The sequence below is a fragment of the Trematomus bernacchii genome, unplaced genomic scaffold, assembly GCF_902827165.1.
Source record: "Trematomus bernacchii unplaced genomic scaffold, fTreBer1.1, whole genome shotgun sequence".
NCBI classification, from domain to species: domain Eukaryota; kingdom Metazoa; phylum Chordata; class Actinopteri; order Perciformes; family Nototheniidae; genus Trematomus; species Trematomus bernacchii.
Window position 1 is genome coordinate 9,882,175 of NW_022987648.1, and position 16,741 is coordinate 9,898,915.

The following is a 16,741-nucleotide window of genomic DNA, read 5'->3' on the forward strand; positions in this document are numbered from 1 at the left end:
TAATTGTCACATTTTTATATAGTCCAGTAATAAACCCAATATAGCACCCAACAGGTTGATTTCCAGCTGAGCCAACCATTGCAGTACGAGTGGCAACTCAACACTTCTGCTATTTATTCAGCCACTTTATCGGTCACAACACACACTATTCCTGGAAGACGTGTAGTGTGTCACTCTAACCCTGACCCCGACATGCACTCCTGCCAGCAGCACCTGAGGCTGTGGGACATGAGCACACCCCCTTTGCTTACTGTATTCATGACAATTCTCTCTGCCTCCATGTCGCTTTTTTCTGTGTACCTTTTTATATTTCAAACCGTTCCAATTTTTTTTATTGTTTCCTTTTTGTTTCTCGAACTCCCCTAATTTTTCTGTCAAGTTTAAGCTATGTTTGCATCACACTCAGCCATCAGTTATAGGACAAGTCTTAGCTTTTCCTCCCTGGAGAAATATGTATTTATACACAAAACTGTATTTATTGCAACAGCTATATTGCTGGGCTGCACTGTTAGATGGGTTTGTTGGTGGATTTGTTTAAATTGATCATGTTTTCTCACCTGTCTGCCTTTCTTGTGTTTGTTTTTGTGTATAAGGAAGCTTGTTCTTTTTAACAGGACTGGTATGTATTTGTTTTCAATCTGCTTCCATTGGAATCTTACCATATATTGAGGAACATCCATCTTGATTAAGACTGAATTTGTTCAACCTATCTTGCTTATATCATAATCTGCATGATTAGTTCTAAGTGATGGCCCATAGCCTACCATAATGTACTAATGTTGCCATATTTTATCAAATATGCTCCTTTAGATAACTTTTTACTTATTGTTCCTTATAGCTTTGTGAAGCACCTTGAGATGACGTTGTTTTTAAAGTGTGCTATATAAATCAAATGTATTATTATTATTATTATTAAAAGTTGAGGGTCGATTTAAAGAAAAAAAAATGAAAAGAAAAAAATGGAATGAATCAAATGATCAAGCAATGTCAATTGGTTTGGTTTCAGTTCCCAATGGCAATAATGATCTTCAACTTTGCAACTCTGCTGGGTTTAGAGCATTTTTTGGGGCCAATTTATGTTTTTTTCATCATCTTCACAATATGGTTGAGTCTTATCTGCTTTCATTAACGTCACAGAGGCATTATTTTCAACAAAAAAACCTTATGTACGATAGCGGCCATGCAATAACATTGCAATTTTAATGGAAAACAATATGTCAGGACTGTGATTCTGTTATGCCCCTTTCACACCAACGCGTGTTCAGCGCCGGCTCGGAGCTGGAGCCTGAAAAGTACCGGTTTTTCCTGTTCACACCGCAGCGGCGCCGCCTCTTAGCTCCGGAATCCGGTTCACTTCCAGCTCCAAAAAATTGTCGGTCTAGAAGCAAGAGCTTCGGAGCTAAGAGGCGGCGTCGCTTACGTCTCTCTTACGTCGAGGCGTGCAGGAAACTAAACCCACCTCCCCTGAACATGGGTCGACTGAAGAGTCTCGTCATGCCTGCCTACAAGCAGTAGCGCTGAGCAAAGTGACTAGAAGGCAACCACACACTTATAAAAAAAAACACACTTTATAAAGTCAGGCAACACTAACCAGGCTTCGTGTGATTCTGTTTATTTGTACCTTACTTTGACCATCCGTTCGCTGTTATTGATCATTGTGGAGAGCAGGCAGACGTTTTGTTTGTTATTATAGCAGCTATCGGATGGAATCAATACATGGGCTGCACAGGTTGTCATGTCCGACTATCACAAGTAGAATCATAATGAAAAAATACGCCGGTAAAAGTGCCTGTAGAAAACGGCTTAGCAAGTAGTCAGTTTAGCTTCGGTTGCTATGCTAACATCACCCATGTTATACCAGAGAAACTTTCATAACAGCGCTGTGATGCCAAACAGCGTCAATTCAGACTGACACACATTCACTTAAGGGGAACTGGGGATATGTATCAGCTGCTTGTGTGACAGTCAGACAGTGAATACTTTAGAGCCGTGTGAGCTAACCCGGAGCTAACGGGAGAATAAACTCCCGTGGAAGAGCAGCCGGCCAGCACTGCAGCGGTCGGTAAATGCCGCTGAAACACATTAATAAACAATGAACCACGGCACTCTGGAGAAAAGTATAAGGTTGGAGAAGTTGTTATTCAATTGAATCTGGCTTCTTATGATTAAAAGCAACACGATCATCGACCCGACGCAGTCCCCCGTTGTTGTTGTTGTTGTTGTGAGCGCCGTTGGGGAGCAAATCAGCGATGTAAACGGTGACGTCATGACGCAGCAGCGGCAGCACCATCCCGGCTAAACAAAGCGGGAGCAGAAAAGGGAAACCGGAGCTGAACCAGAAAAGCTCTATCTCGGAGCTAGAAAGGGAAAAGCGCTGGTGTGAAAGCCGCATCAGTGGTTTTTCTGCCCCCATGTGGCCAGAAAACTGGTACAGCTTTAAATAACATGGAGAAAATAAAGCAATGCTTCTTGCGTTAAGCTCTTTAACAATTAAACAAAAAAAGTAGTTTAGCTTTTAGCACTTTTAACTTTGACCCTTTCTGTTTACCTTCCCTCACACACACACACACACACACACAAACTAATCACAGGCCTCGAACATACACGCACGCTGTGATCCTCAAAGCCAGTGGCTGCAACACACACTTATAAGGATTGAACATGACTGGACGTGCTGGGAATCACACCCATATTCCAGGCAGCAACGCACAGGGTGAACACAGCTCTTGTAAAAACAGACTGTTAGACACAAAAGGTGTAATTAACTGCAGTGGTTTTCAGCCTGCTGTTGTAACTAGCTTGTCGTGTCCAGTCTTTATTTGCCTCACTCTCTCTTAAACATCCACATGTTTTTATCTGCAAGATAAATCTCGATGAACGGAATAAGTTAGGCGACATTATGACTATCTCAACTTTGTCATCAGTTCATAATCATCACATACATACATTGGACATATTTATGATCTACATGCATATCTTCTCATTTATTTTTCTTCAGGGTTTCCATTCCTTTTTATCCTTCTGTTCTCTAACTCAATCTTGAGAGACTTTTCTGTCAATCTTAAGTTTAATAAAGTAAAAATGGCATAAAAATGATAGTCTGTAAAAACGACTTTAGTCCAAGCACAGGGTCCATACATACACAGATCTCGAAAATATTTTTCTTCACAGGAGCTTAATAGAGCTGAAACTAAAATAATTTACAAACACTTTGGAACCCCTTTCCCGAACAGGAACATTACGTTTTAATGCTCTTATAATAAATGTTTGGATTTTCACTGAGGCTGTCCTCGACTAAAATCATTTGACCATCACTCGTACGATTTAGCATTTTCATCCGTTATTTGATTTAGTTGACTTATCTGTAAAACTGAGGTAGAAAACCCCGTTAATCTTGTGTTTACCAGAGATGTGATAATATGTTTCTTGTGAACGAGTCTTTAAGCATAAAAAAAAGAAAATTGAAATAATTAAATGACTAAATTACTTAAGAAATCTTAGATGACTTCAATCTATCAACCAAGAGGAGCCAGCCCTTGTTTCATTTTTGCGTCTTCATGGTGAACTTTTGTTTGTCTCTGTTGAAAGATAATTTGTGCTTACATTCAGTGGAATAGCCATGCTGCAGGTGGACTGGAAATTCAAAGTAAAATCAGAAGTATTCTTTACAGATGTGCTTGGTTTTCTGAGAATTTGCATCCTCTGTACTGTAGAGGCTGAGCCCGGAGCACACTCATAAACTCTACTCTGCATGAGTGATGTTTATACGTTGTAGACCTGCATACGTATGAATTACAATATTTGTGACCTATTGCGTGACCAGTAAGTGGAATCTACCGTGAGATGTCCACATGTGTAATGCTCTTACGCACAGAAAGCCCCTTCTCTCTACGCAGTGACCCCTCCACTCCTCTACAGATGTCTCTGTCTCTTTGAGTACATGTTCAGCCCTTTCAGCAGTGAAATCACACACACACACACACACACACACACACACACACACACACACACACACACACACACACACTACTCGTCTTCGGTATCACAGGGATCTCCTGTCTCCCTATGGGTTTACCTTGTGTTGCCTGCCTGCTGTCAGACCACATGGCCTGTCTTTCTGAACAGTTATTGTGTGTGTGGGGCTCGGTGAGAGTGATGGATGGAAGGGCTGGACCATCTGACCTAAAATCTATACTGCGATAAATTGTCCCATTTAACTTGATAACAAGTGTAACTAAAAGGGCAGTAGTATAGCTCAGCCCTCCGCCTAGGACAGTATCTTGCAATGTTAACGGAAACTAAAAATAATTCAAATATCCACCCCGTGACTCAGATCCACTCCAAAATGTAATGGGTTCTTCTTTGGCCCAACCTTCACCCTTTTACCAATTTTCATGATAATTGGCTTTAGTTTTTTGTAATTCCGCTGACAAAAGAAACATTTTTGTTTCTGTGTGTATGTACATCAGTAAAAAAGTCGCTCTTTCACTTGTTGCACTTCTAATATGTTAATCCTGGAAATCACAGTAAGAACTGTGGAAAAGACTGAGATATACTCTAAGTCGATTGGTTAGATGCCATAATAGCTTGATTTATTTCACTTTCAATAGTACTATAGTACATTTTGGTCAATAAGTTAAACATGTCTGTATGTTTCTAAGACCTAATGGATTTTATGTCTACGATGGCATTGATGTGTGTATGAAAGTACTCGCTAACTATACACAAACACATACTGTGTTTACTGCACTGTATACCACAAACACCAAAATTGGCTTCCTTTGTCCTCTTCATACCTACTCAGTGCATACAACAGTACACTCACAGGCAGAAGTACACAGAGACGGTGCACAAACCTAAAAGGTCCAGCAGTAAAAATAAAGTCAAAGGCTGTGGTTTGTCTTGTAGGTTTAAAATGCCCAGAGGAAGTGCCGAGTAGTTGGTAAACATGGCCGCAACACCAACAAGTGGTTTGTAGCAGGGCGGTGGGGAGAAGTTAAACAGGGGTATAATCCTGTACACAGACTCAGACAAATTACAATCCAAGCACCAGAACAAGTTATATCAGCTCAGCTTTTCAAATTAAATATCACTGTTTGCATGTTTCTACATAGATATTAAATCTTGTTGAGCAAACCCAAGCTTGGTTTCATAACATTCTCTTTTTTTAAATAATTTTTAATATACCATTGCTGGAATTTTGTAAATCTGTGGTATAAATACACTCAATGTAATGCTGTCACTGTTTATAAATGACCTCAGTTTTCTTTACTACGTTTACCGTAGACTATATATATAAAGGGTTATATGCAAATGTGACGGATCTCTAATTAAATAATATTGGCACTACATTTTCCAAACCGTGAAAGTTATGTCACATAACATCAAAAGTTATATGCCTGCAACTTACAGTAGTCTGCAATTGCACTTGTGTTTTACCAAGTTTAACCATTGCTTAGGTTCCAGTGCAGACTCTTTGTGTAGCGATTAGGCCAGGTTTGTAGTTGCTATTAGCAAGGCAGCGTGAGATATTTTACAGCCTGCCACCTACCAGTATTGTTAAGATGTTCTAGGGCAAACAAAAGGAAGTCCTTTACTAGAATGAGGTTAGAGCGACCTGTTCTCAAGCTTGTGAGTTATTAAGATTTTGAAATGGAGCTTTTAAGTGACCATCATAATGTAAACAAGTCATTTCCAAAGTTTATGGAGATGAAACTTAATTCTCCAGTAGAAATCTGCCATGTTAGTAAAAAAAAGCATCCGATAAAGTTGTATTTAGTAGTTATTTTAGCCGTCAATCACATGATGGACGTCTCATTTTGGAATGAATCTCCTCATATGTTGGCTTCGCAGCAGGTTATCTTGTGGTTTAGAGTGACGGTGACAGGTTGGCGCGGCTGGCACACTCTCCGACTGGCTCGGAGTTTGGTTCTAGCAGAAGGGCAATTCTGGTGGAGCCTCGGCAGACAGGATGGCATAGTTGGCAAATGGAGTGGAGGGTGGCAGAGCTCTGAGGCTGATATCGAGGGCTCAGAATACTCCAGACTGTAGAGCTGTAGTGGACCAGACAGGTTGGCTGGGGGCTGGCACAATGCGGCGCTGATTGGAAGTCAGACGGAAGTAAAGGCCGCCAAGAACAAGGTGACTTGGCACCATTACTGTGTCCTGTATCAGAAGTGCGTTTAAATGAATCCTCATGAGTACTATCTTCTCTTGCATCACGGAGAGGTCTCCTTACCATTGTACACCGGGTGTCTGTGTATCCACTGAAGCAGCCACTCCCGCTTCCTGCTAGCCTTTGAGCCAACTTGTCTTCTTGCCAGTTGCGGTAACTTGGCATTCCGTCTCTTCCTTTTCCATGTGGCGATCACGTATGTCTGTCCACACGGAAGTCTGTCGGCACATCCAGGGTTTCTGGATATGATGCTTCAACTCTCTTTCCTGCCTTGGCTTGGAGGCATGGATGTTCTTTTACTTGGTGTATATGTATTTTTACTGACCATTTGCACGTGTATTCCTAGATGTCACATGGGAGATTTAGTATGCTGAACTGTTGCTGAGGGGCATGCATATGGCCGAGGTCACATAGGTCAACTCATTAAGTTATTCATCAGTGTTCGCATGACTCTCAGAGAAACGCCGTCCTCCATTGTACTGCGAACACCTCCGCACAGAAATAACGCCCCGCAGGACATTGCTGACTTGCATAATAACATATTGCTACCAGCATTTTACGATGCACAGAAAACATTTGTTCTAAATAGGCAAAGAAAAATGACAAATCCCTTGTTAGCGCAAAACAGCTCTTGTTACGGTTTGATTTCACTCTGCAAAAATACAAGCCATTTCAAGTACCCTTCTTTCCATCAGACCAGTTTGTAAAAGCACAAGCAGAGTGAAAGGTCAAAGCACAGAAACTGCCATAAGAGCTATTGAACCCCGGTCTCATCCCTCTTGAACTGTATCTCTTGATGCTGCTGTAAAAATAAAAGTTGTACAGAAGACAACTATTACATCTAAGTTTGATACTACAGTAATGTTGTTTGGACCAAATGGAAGTGCCTTGTTTTGACAAGAGTGCTTTAAAAATGTGTTGCCCAGTGTTTGCTTCAGAGTGGACAGTGAATTGAGACACCATTTCCACTGAGTAAATCAGAATAAAACACCCTCACTTACAAACCGCCAGATGTACTCTATTTAGTGACCAATGGAACCAACCTGTATTTGTATCCATACAAGAAGCATAGCTCTATGAATTGCAGTGTATATATACATCAAGAACATCTGATTGTAAGGGTTTAGACGTGTAACTTAGACATGCAGGAGACTTATAGAGTACTTACTTTGGTTGAGTCCATTACCCAAAGATGGTGAATTTATAAGGATTTAGTAAATCCTTACATTTGTTTGGATTTATTTCAGATAAATGCCTGAAAACATTAATGGTTTATCAGAATTGGTTACAAATACAACTAGGGTTTGAAGCTTTCCATGCATTGGTGTGAAGAGTACTCGTCTATAAGATCAAAACAAGGCAAGGCACATTTTTTTAATATAGTACATTTCAACGTCAAAGCATTTCAAATTGCTTTACCAAACTCATAAGTAAAAGAAACATATTATGAAATAAAATCTAAATACAATTAAAACATTTTTATTTAAAAGCTCATACAAATCAACACAAACTAAAATAGAATAGGTCTATACAGTGTATATATACTTATCTATTCTGTCATGTCACTTCTAATAGTGCATATTAGGATATGAATAGTAATTTTATTTATCAAAAGATAAAACATGTGGCCATAAACCATTCCAATAAGCATGAATATATCAGGATGTGAACTCAAGTGTTGCGACGTTATGTTTGCCCTGTGCATGTATTAGGTTATCAACTACGCTTCACCAGGGAACATTGGGGGTTCAATTGCTGCCTCTTAAGCAGGAAACTATTATGAACCACATGCATGTAGTGGCTTGTGGAGATTATTATTAAGACATACAAACCCTTAAGATGATGTGTTAGGGTTAATAATAGCAACACTACATTTAAAAGAACACTCCTCCTTTCCCGTACTCATAAGAGTCTCACTCCCTCCCTCCTCCCTCTGCATATTTGTTTGTCGTGGTTTCCATGGAGATTTTCTCTCATCATTGTGTGTTAAGGCAGAGAGCTCTTGACCTGTCTTCCTCGCGACGCATCAGAGGTCACAGTCTGCACATTCATGGGTGGACACGCCATAAACATGCTTCTTTTCCATGAGATACCACTCCTGTACACATAGAGATAAATATACACATCTACCGCACACACGTCTACAAGTCAGCTTATCTGACACGCTCTCTTTCTTTTAACTACTCCATATTTATCATGTTCTCGTCAAGGGTTTAAGGAGGGCAAAATAAAATAAAATAAAGATGGTGGCCATTAGGGAAGATGCAAAACACTCTCACTCACTTACACTTTCAACTCTCCCTTTGTGTGTATGATTGCTTGGCCTGTCTCTCGCCTATAAAGCTCTGGTGTCATCTTTCTGCCATCTGCTACCGCCACCCTACTGACACACACACACACACACACACACACACACACACACACACACACACACACACACACACACACACACACACACACACACACACACACACACACACACACACACACACCACACACACACACACACACACCACACACACACACACCACACACACACACACACACACACACACACACACACACACACACACACACACACACACAGCTCAATAGTCAAAATGTCATATTCTTCATCTCTTAGACTTAGAGAAAGTCTCCATTAGGTCTCACCTCAACATCCACCTGTTTTCTGTGTTGGCGAAAAATAAAAAAAGCTATTATGTTAAAGCAACAAAGGAAAGCAGGCTTTTACGAGAATATGAAATTCAAGAGTATGCATTTGGTGTGTTTGTGCGCGTGCTATGAATATTTAATTCCGCCCCTCCCCTCCATCATGTATTAATCATGGAGCAGTCTGCTTGGGCTGAAAATAGAGCCTAGCAACCCAGAAAAACAAAAATTCAGAGTGTTGCGGCGGGTATGTCATGTGCGGCTGCTCGTTCATGCGTGACACAGCACATGGTCCCATTCTCACATTTTCCATTTCTGCGATTTCTGATTTCGGCGATGGAGAATACTGATGTTTACATGTGGAATACTTTAATTGTAAGCGTTGCCTCTTCTGAGAAAGTTGTTTATCGGTTTTAAACTTGGGAAATATTTGCTCGTAGAGCCCACGTTCCTAACCGATCTCAGAAGGCAGCATGCTGTCACACCCACTGAGTACAGGCAAAGTTTGAAATATGTGACTGTGAAAGAAAAGTCTGCTTCATGAAAGCGTTGATAATTGCAGCATTGCTGATCCCGCCATTTGTACCAGCTGTCAATCACGAGGATGAACCGATGTAGGCTGAAGCAGTTGGGAGCAGTTACAAGTTTGATCAACAAAAGAACTTGAATTCAGGAAAAAGCTAGATAATAAAACCTAAGCCAAAGATTGTCTGCTGCCTGTCACACAAGAGCCACAATTTCTACATGATGGTATCCTTGGCAACACTCTCACATGTATGTTCGCGGGTTTCTTAGGAATCAGACCAGCAGGCTAATAATAGTCTGCTCTGTGTGTACAGTACAGTCACAGAGTATTAGGACACTGATATCTTTTTATGTTGTTGGCTGCACTCCATCACATTGGATTTAAAATAAAGACAGTGACTATGAAGGGCTGACTTTCAGCTTTACGCATGTTTAAGGGAGTTCACACACACACACGCTTGTTAGGGTTGGATATCTGCACTGATTCTTGATGATTCAGTTAAAAGTAGCTAAAGACCATAAATCACAGAATTTATCCTTGAAACTTAGATTTCTTCAACATTCAACAACTAAGCCACTCTGTTGTTTTCTTGAATACAAGATTGTGAAAAATGTAAAACAACAAAGCACTTAGAATAATAAGAGACCTGCATCATGCAAGCTCGTCATTGTACATAAACATTTATAAAAAAGTACATTCACATTCACTCTAAGTGTTGGTGCCACAGCCAAACAAACTATTTTGCGCAGAATTAGAAAAGGCACCAGCCGTTTAAGTTTTTTTAGAATTGGTATTTGACAAATGTACAAAAAAACATGAGTCCATAACCCGAAGACGAGTAAGCATATAGTACTTCTGGACTCTTTTGTTTAGACAACTTTATAATTAAGTTTTGGTGAGTTTTCTGAAATAAGGTCTGGAATCAGACGCAAGTATTCAAGATTTTTACCTTTTTTATTTTGTTACTATTACATAATGATATCAGTATATACCCCGCTAGTACAAATCTAGAGTAATGCAGATCAGTGTTTCCCCTAGGTTTACTGCCTTGGCAGGGTGCTCGGAATTTTTTTTTTTTATTTTTTTTTTTTTTTCGATAACGGCTTGAGGTTAAAAAATAATAATAAACGAATTTGAAACTGGGGGGGGGGACACAAACGGGCAGACAGCAGAGCTCGGGGCAATAATGCAGATTTGTTTGACTTCTTTACACTTTGTTGTTCTCCTCCTTTCCTGTGTGTGTGTGTGTGTGTGTGGTTGTGTGTGTGTGTGTGTGTGGGTGTGTGTGTGTGGTGTGGTGTGTGTGTGTGTGTGTGTGGGTGTGTGTGTGTGGTGTGTGTGTGTGTGTTGTGTGTGTGTGGTGTGTGTGTGTGTGTGTGTGTGTGTGTGTGTGTGTGTGTGTGTGTGTGTTGTGGTGTGTGTGTGTTGTGTGTGTGTGTGTGTGTGTGTGTGTGTGTGTGTGTGTGTGTGTGTGGTTGTGTGTGTGTGTGTGTGGTGTGTGTGTGGTGTGTGTTGTGTGTGTGGTGTGTGTGTGTGTGTGTGTGTGTGTGTGTGTGTGATGTGTGTGTGTTGTGTGTGTGTGTGTGTGGGTGTGTGTGTGTGGTGTGGTGGTGTGTGTGTGTGTGTGTGTGTGTGTGTGTGTGTGTGTGGCCCCGCCCTTCAGAAACGGAGCGGAGGGAGAATGTGAACATGAAACATGCACATACATTGGATAAATAACATAGGCGTTTAGTTTATTTAATAAAAGGGCACATGTTCAATGTGAAAAGTGACCATAGATTACTTCAGTTGCAATTTGGTGCTATATATATATATAGTTTTTTAATAAAAAAAAAAAAAAAAAAACACCTTGAATTTCAGGCGGGGCACGGGGCTCCGTTGGCGGCAAGCAGATTTGAAGTGGCTTACATGCCAACGTAACCCACGCCAAACACAAGTCCGCCTTAAGTTGGAAGCAATGTTGGAAAAAAGACGGTGATGTTTATAGCCAAATCTTGGCTATTTACTTTTGACGATTATAATTTAGGCTTTACGTATTATAAAAGTTCTGTTAATACGATGAAACTATCCATTTGAAAACAATAGTTTTAAGTATTATAAATGTATGTTTGCCATAGATCGTATTTTCTATCATTGTCCAATGGAAATATCCAATCGCTTTGAGTTAAGGGAGCTGGGGCAATGCTTACTTCCGAGTCAGCCTACAAAAAACCCTCTATTGACTACTAAACATACATGAGAGAAGAAATGTGATGCATGTATTAACATTGTTGTTACTTGTCTTTCTACACCTCAAACTTCCCGTACGAACTCTTTCTTTCAATCTGATGTGGATATTAACAACCTGATATAAAAGCTGAAGGTCAGCACTGCCTTCTTTTCTTATGTCTATTCAATCCCAATGTGCAGGAGCACAGAGCCCACACACACAGAAAAAAATGTTCTTTTACCCAACTGTCCACACCAAACCAAGGTCAGATCAAGCCATGAAAGACTATATTATATCACCTTTGTTATAGTAGTTCAAGGTAGCACAGATATACCGCGGGTCTGTATCTTCTCTCTGAAAAGACGATTATTCAATTAGTTTGAAGGCTTGGCTTCTCAATGCGTCATACTATACTCCGTTGGCGTTTTTTTGTTAAATTAACTCGTCATTTTATGTTAAATGAAGCATTCTCTAAATCTTGTTTGAATGATTGTTGATGTTAATGGAGTTGCTTTGATGCAAGAAGAACATCTGACTTGATAAAACAAGTAGTGCAGAGGACTGGGAATGTAAGAAGAGCAGATTATAGAATATTATATTAGATAAGTATGTTTCCTGGTTGGACTATCAAAGAAAAGTCCTTTAGGAATTTAAGTTGTACATCACTGCACTTATCAACAAAAGCAACTATCTTCATTTGTAAGAAGACATGTCTCTGAGACAACTGAAGAAAGAAAGCATTGTTACAAAAACGAAATGCTTGTCACTCTAAAGTAGGACTATGACTTTTCTTTTTTAGTTATACATATCTTTTTATCCGATTTGACCATTTACAGGGGTTTTGTAATACTAATTTCATAACTACCCACATGCAAATCCAAAAGATAGATGAAATAAGTCTGCATAGTCATGACATCATTATGAAATATTTCGAGATGTATTTCAGTAAGCCACTTTTCAAGGTTTAAATGTTTATAAACTGAGCCACCGTGGATTTGTCTGTATGTAATTTCTCTTTCTCTTTTCCTCTCCAACTTTCTTAAAAAGACGTATTTCTGTTCACATCTGCTTTGAACTGGTCACTTTCTATTTTGTCCCCACTCACCCTCTATTAGCCTCTATATAAATCCATACCTCTCTTACCTTTGAGCAGGACACAAATGTTGATGGTTTGAAATCTATTCAGCTCAGGTCTTTCTACTGTACTGAGCACCATCTTTAACTCTCCCTTTTCTCCTCTGACAGGTGGATGGACCAGCAACGAGCAGCCTGTGGAACTTCTAAAACCAGGAGCACTCAACCATTTGGTACGAAATCTGTGTGTGTGTGTTTGTATTGCTAGGTGTCAACTGCATTTGAACTGACTTTACTTAGATTTTACATGTTGTAAATTGGATCAGCTTGACTTATTTCGGTCTGGTATAAAGTGGGTCAGTGATGATGTATTTCCGTAGGCCGACCCGGAAGTTATCACCGCAAGAGCTCTCGACAAAAAGCAGTGGAATTTTTCCATTTGATTTTGGAATATTCCAGAAAATAAGGTTTAAGGCAAACACATGTTTTTAATAGCTACATATTTTAACAACAGTTTTATAACAGTTGAAGTGCTAATGCAATCACAAGAAATAAACAGCTAACATAACTTCACGTCAATATCTAAGCTAAAGCTGGCTAATGTTCAACAGGATGTAGGGTAAACTCATTTTGTCCCTTAAGACAGCGGGGTATTGACCATTTATGTCCTAGAACAAAACTTGAAGATCTTGTATGCCGTGGTTAACCACAGACCACAGTCACAAGTTGGGTATTTTGATGTATTTTATGTTTTAGAACAAAACGTGAAAATCCTTACTAAAAGTAACATTGACCTTGAGATGAGGGAACCCAGAAGTGCTAACATGCCAACTCATTTCTGGGTTTTGGTCCAATTACTGCGCCACTCTACAGTATCTTTACCAGTACTAAAGTCTGTAGCTTCCCTACTCAGCTCTGAGTGAGAGTTTTCCTGAGGACTCTGAGTGATCGATGCAGTCATGTCTTTGGTTTACTGCTGCGTGATGCACAACGGCTAATTACAGAACATCAATGCTCAATTGGGGATTTGGTGATAGCGCGGTCGCCTTAGCTGACTAATGTACAGCTCAAGAACACACCCCGTCAGTGTCTGTTTATGAGCAAACTTATTATTTACTCCCGAACATGCAATCATGTCCACCAGCTGACGTCGCACATTGTTTTTAGTACATGGCAATGTATTATTCAGTGGCCGGCTCCTTTTTAGCATTCGCACCGCACATGCCAGCAGCGCCCACGAAAAAGTGCACGTGCAAAGGAGACATTTGTTGGGACTTTCAACGCTCTTGTTTGACAGGAACGAGGGATGATCACGCCACATCAGCATGTCATCAACCCACAAGCGGTATGTTTGTCCCATGTGGCGGGATGCAATGCTGATGCAGCACTGATGTCACTGATATGGTTGCCAAGGCCTGGAGTCTTAGCCTGCTAATAGCATGTTTCAGTGCTTCAGTGACACACTGCACAAACACACAGACCAACGTTTGCACACATATAACACATTGGAACATATGCAGGATGTGTAATGTGCTTGGAATGATTTGGGTTCTATCTGATTTATTGTCAATTAAATCTGTTAATGCTATTGTATGTTCACGAGGAGCATTTTAGGGTTTTACACGTGAATGCATCTGGCATTTCATAAACATATTAACAAATAACATTAATATTGAGAGAAATATTGTACTATAAGTAGGACTGGTTATTCAATAGAATGGATTTTTGTTCAAATGTATACGGTGACTCACTCGTCAAAGTGATCAAATATCCCTACAGTATCATATATCATTACAATGATCAAAAGCAGTATGGACAAATTGTATTAACAGTTTTTCAAGTAGAATTTGCACCAGTACTTACACAATATCAGATTTTCACTACATGATTGTCAAAAATCAAAATAGAAAAATTATTTCATAATCTGTCATGTATTTTTTATTCTGTTAAATGGTTGTTTTTCTAATTTTTGGCAAATGATTTTGACTAAATATAAAAGTGTAGGTGAACAGAAATGATTTCTGAAGCGCTGTACATATATCATTGACATGACATTAATGTATTCAAAATGATTATCGTCAAAAGTTCCATGTCCCATAAAAAAACTTCACATGCATTTTCCCAATGTGCAGTATAGTGAAAGCCAAGGCGTCTAGTAGGGCTGTGCGATTATGGCAAAAATCATAATCACGATTATTTGGGTCAATAATTGATATCACGATTATTAAATACGATTATTCATTGACTTTGAAAAAATCCATTTATTGAACTTTAAAACAAATACAAATAATAATTTGAACAGTATCTTTTTAACTGTTGATTACCCTGAACGTATAATTCAACTGAAAAACCAATACAAAAATAAATGATACATTTAAATAAATAATATCAAAATAATAAATACCAATAAACAAGATCAACAAATATTTTGGAGCGCACTTCCACAAGCTACTAAACATATGTAAATATGATAAATACAAATAAATGAGACCAAAATAAATTAGATCAAATATGTTGCAGTGCACTGTCACAACCTAGCAAAGCAAAATAATTGTTTTTTTCGATTATGTTGTTTTCTTAATTGTGGCGGGCCAAAATCGTAATTGCGATGAATTGCACAGCCCTAGCGTCTAGGTTGCAATTTAGTATGACTCAAGTTGAGTTCAATGAACTAGCTCGTCACTGTGTACAGTCATATCACTGGACTCATTAAATACGACTTTAATCATTTAGAGTTTGCTACAGCCCTAATAATAACTAAATGCTACAAATGCCTGCCAAAAAAAGGACAACAGCATTTTATTGGAATAAGAACAGTACAATGCTCCATTAACACATTTGTGAGATGTGTTAGAATTAATTAACCGGGTGCCAAGAGCAACAACAACACTTCCTGTGAGCATGGTTCTGTTTGTCCTATATTGTGAAGTGCATTTAAACACAGAAAGTGATACGGCAACAAATAAAGGCTGGTAACCTTAAAGTGCATTTTCGTTCTAAAGTAGCTGATCAATCGGAATCAAACTAGGAAGAGAGGAGGATGATGATGATGGTGGTGACAGCTTTGGGTGCATATTAAGCAGGATGACAGGTTGGGCAGGAGGAGGTTCTTTAAGAGACAGCACCTTTTAGGAGTCACCTCCACACTTGATGTCAATGTGGGTTTGAGCATCTGTTTGTATCTGTGAATGCACTCGTGACATTAGGAGAGTGGGAGTAAATGAACGACAAACATTTATCGATGCGTGTGTGTGTGTGTGTGTGTGTGTGTGTGTGTGTTGGTGTCTGTGTGTGTTTGCCACGTCTGTCCATCCATCCCAGCATTAAGCCTAAACTCAGCTCTTTTCTCCCCGAGCCAAAACAGCTTTCTCCCACTCTGCACAAATTAGCAGCAGCCCACGCTCCACTCACACATAACTGTCAGAGCACAGACACTGCAGGGAGTGAGGAGGAGGAGGGAGGGGAAGGTGAGAGAAGTGATGAGGAAGGAGGGAGACAAATTGGGAGAAGAGGATGGGAAATGAAGTGTCAGATAATGTAGACCAGAAGTGGTTTTGCTATTCTATCCACGGCTTCTTTCATCAGTGTGCGCCGTCGGCAATCGCCAAGAAACGTGACAAACGTCTTTTTTTACTTTTTTAGCCTTAATGCTTTGTGCGCACGTCCACTTTCTGTCTGCAAAGCGCTGATATTAAGGCTTTGCAGAACACGAGGCGGCAAGGGATTGGAGTGGAGAGCTGTTAACACAGGAAGTGGCAGACCTGTTGGCTGCCTTCTGTTTTCCTGACTGAACATCCTATCTTTATTTAGAGTTGTCAATTATCCATGAGCACTTAAGAACCTGAGAGAGGGAGGTGTAGGTAAAATAAATGCAATGAATGAATGGATGGGTAGTGGTGGAGGGGGGAGGTGGGTGCCGTTAAAGGGATAGAGGAGGAGAAGAGCAATTTGAAGAGAAGAGAGCCTAGGAAAAAAGGGGGATGAGGAAAGGCACATTATGCAAATACCAGCAGACTCATTACCATTTCAAAACTCTGGAAAGGAAGTCGCTAAAAGTGGAGGGAAACGTATTTTTGGATTATGCCTAATTCACTCTCTGAATTTC

At 39.9% G+C, this 16,741-nt stretch overlaps 1 protein-coding gene across 3 annotated transcripts in view; it reads left to right on the forward strand.

Moving 5' to 3' along the window:
• The window catches only part of LOC117485939 (histone deacetylase 4-like), a 164,002-nt gene that overhangs the window by 54,488 nt on the left and 92,773 nt on the right, over window positions 1-16,741 (forward strand). For all 3 annotated transcript variants that reach the window (XM_034134645.1, XM_034134647.1, XM_034134646.1), the window contains one exon: window positions 12,808-12,869. In XM_034134645.1, the coding sequence (XP_033990536.1) occupies window positions 12,812-12,869 (58 nt within the window). In that variant the 5' untranslated portion in view covers window positions 12,808-12,811. The remainder of the gene's footprint in view (window positions 1-12,807; window positions 12,870-16,741) is intronic.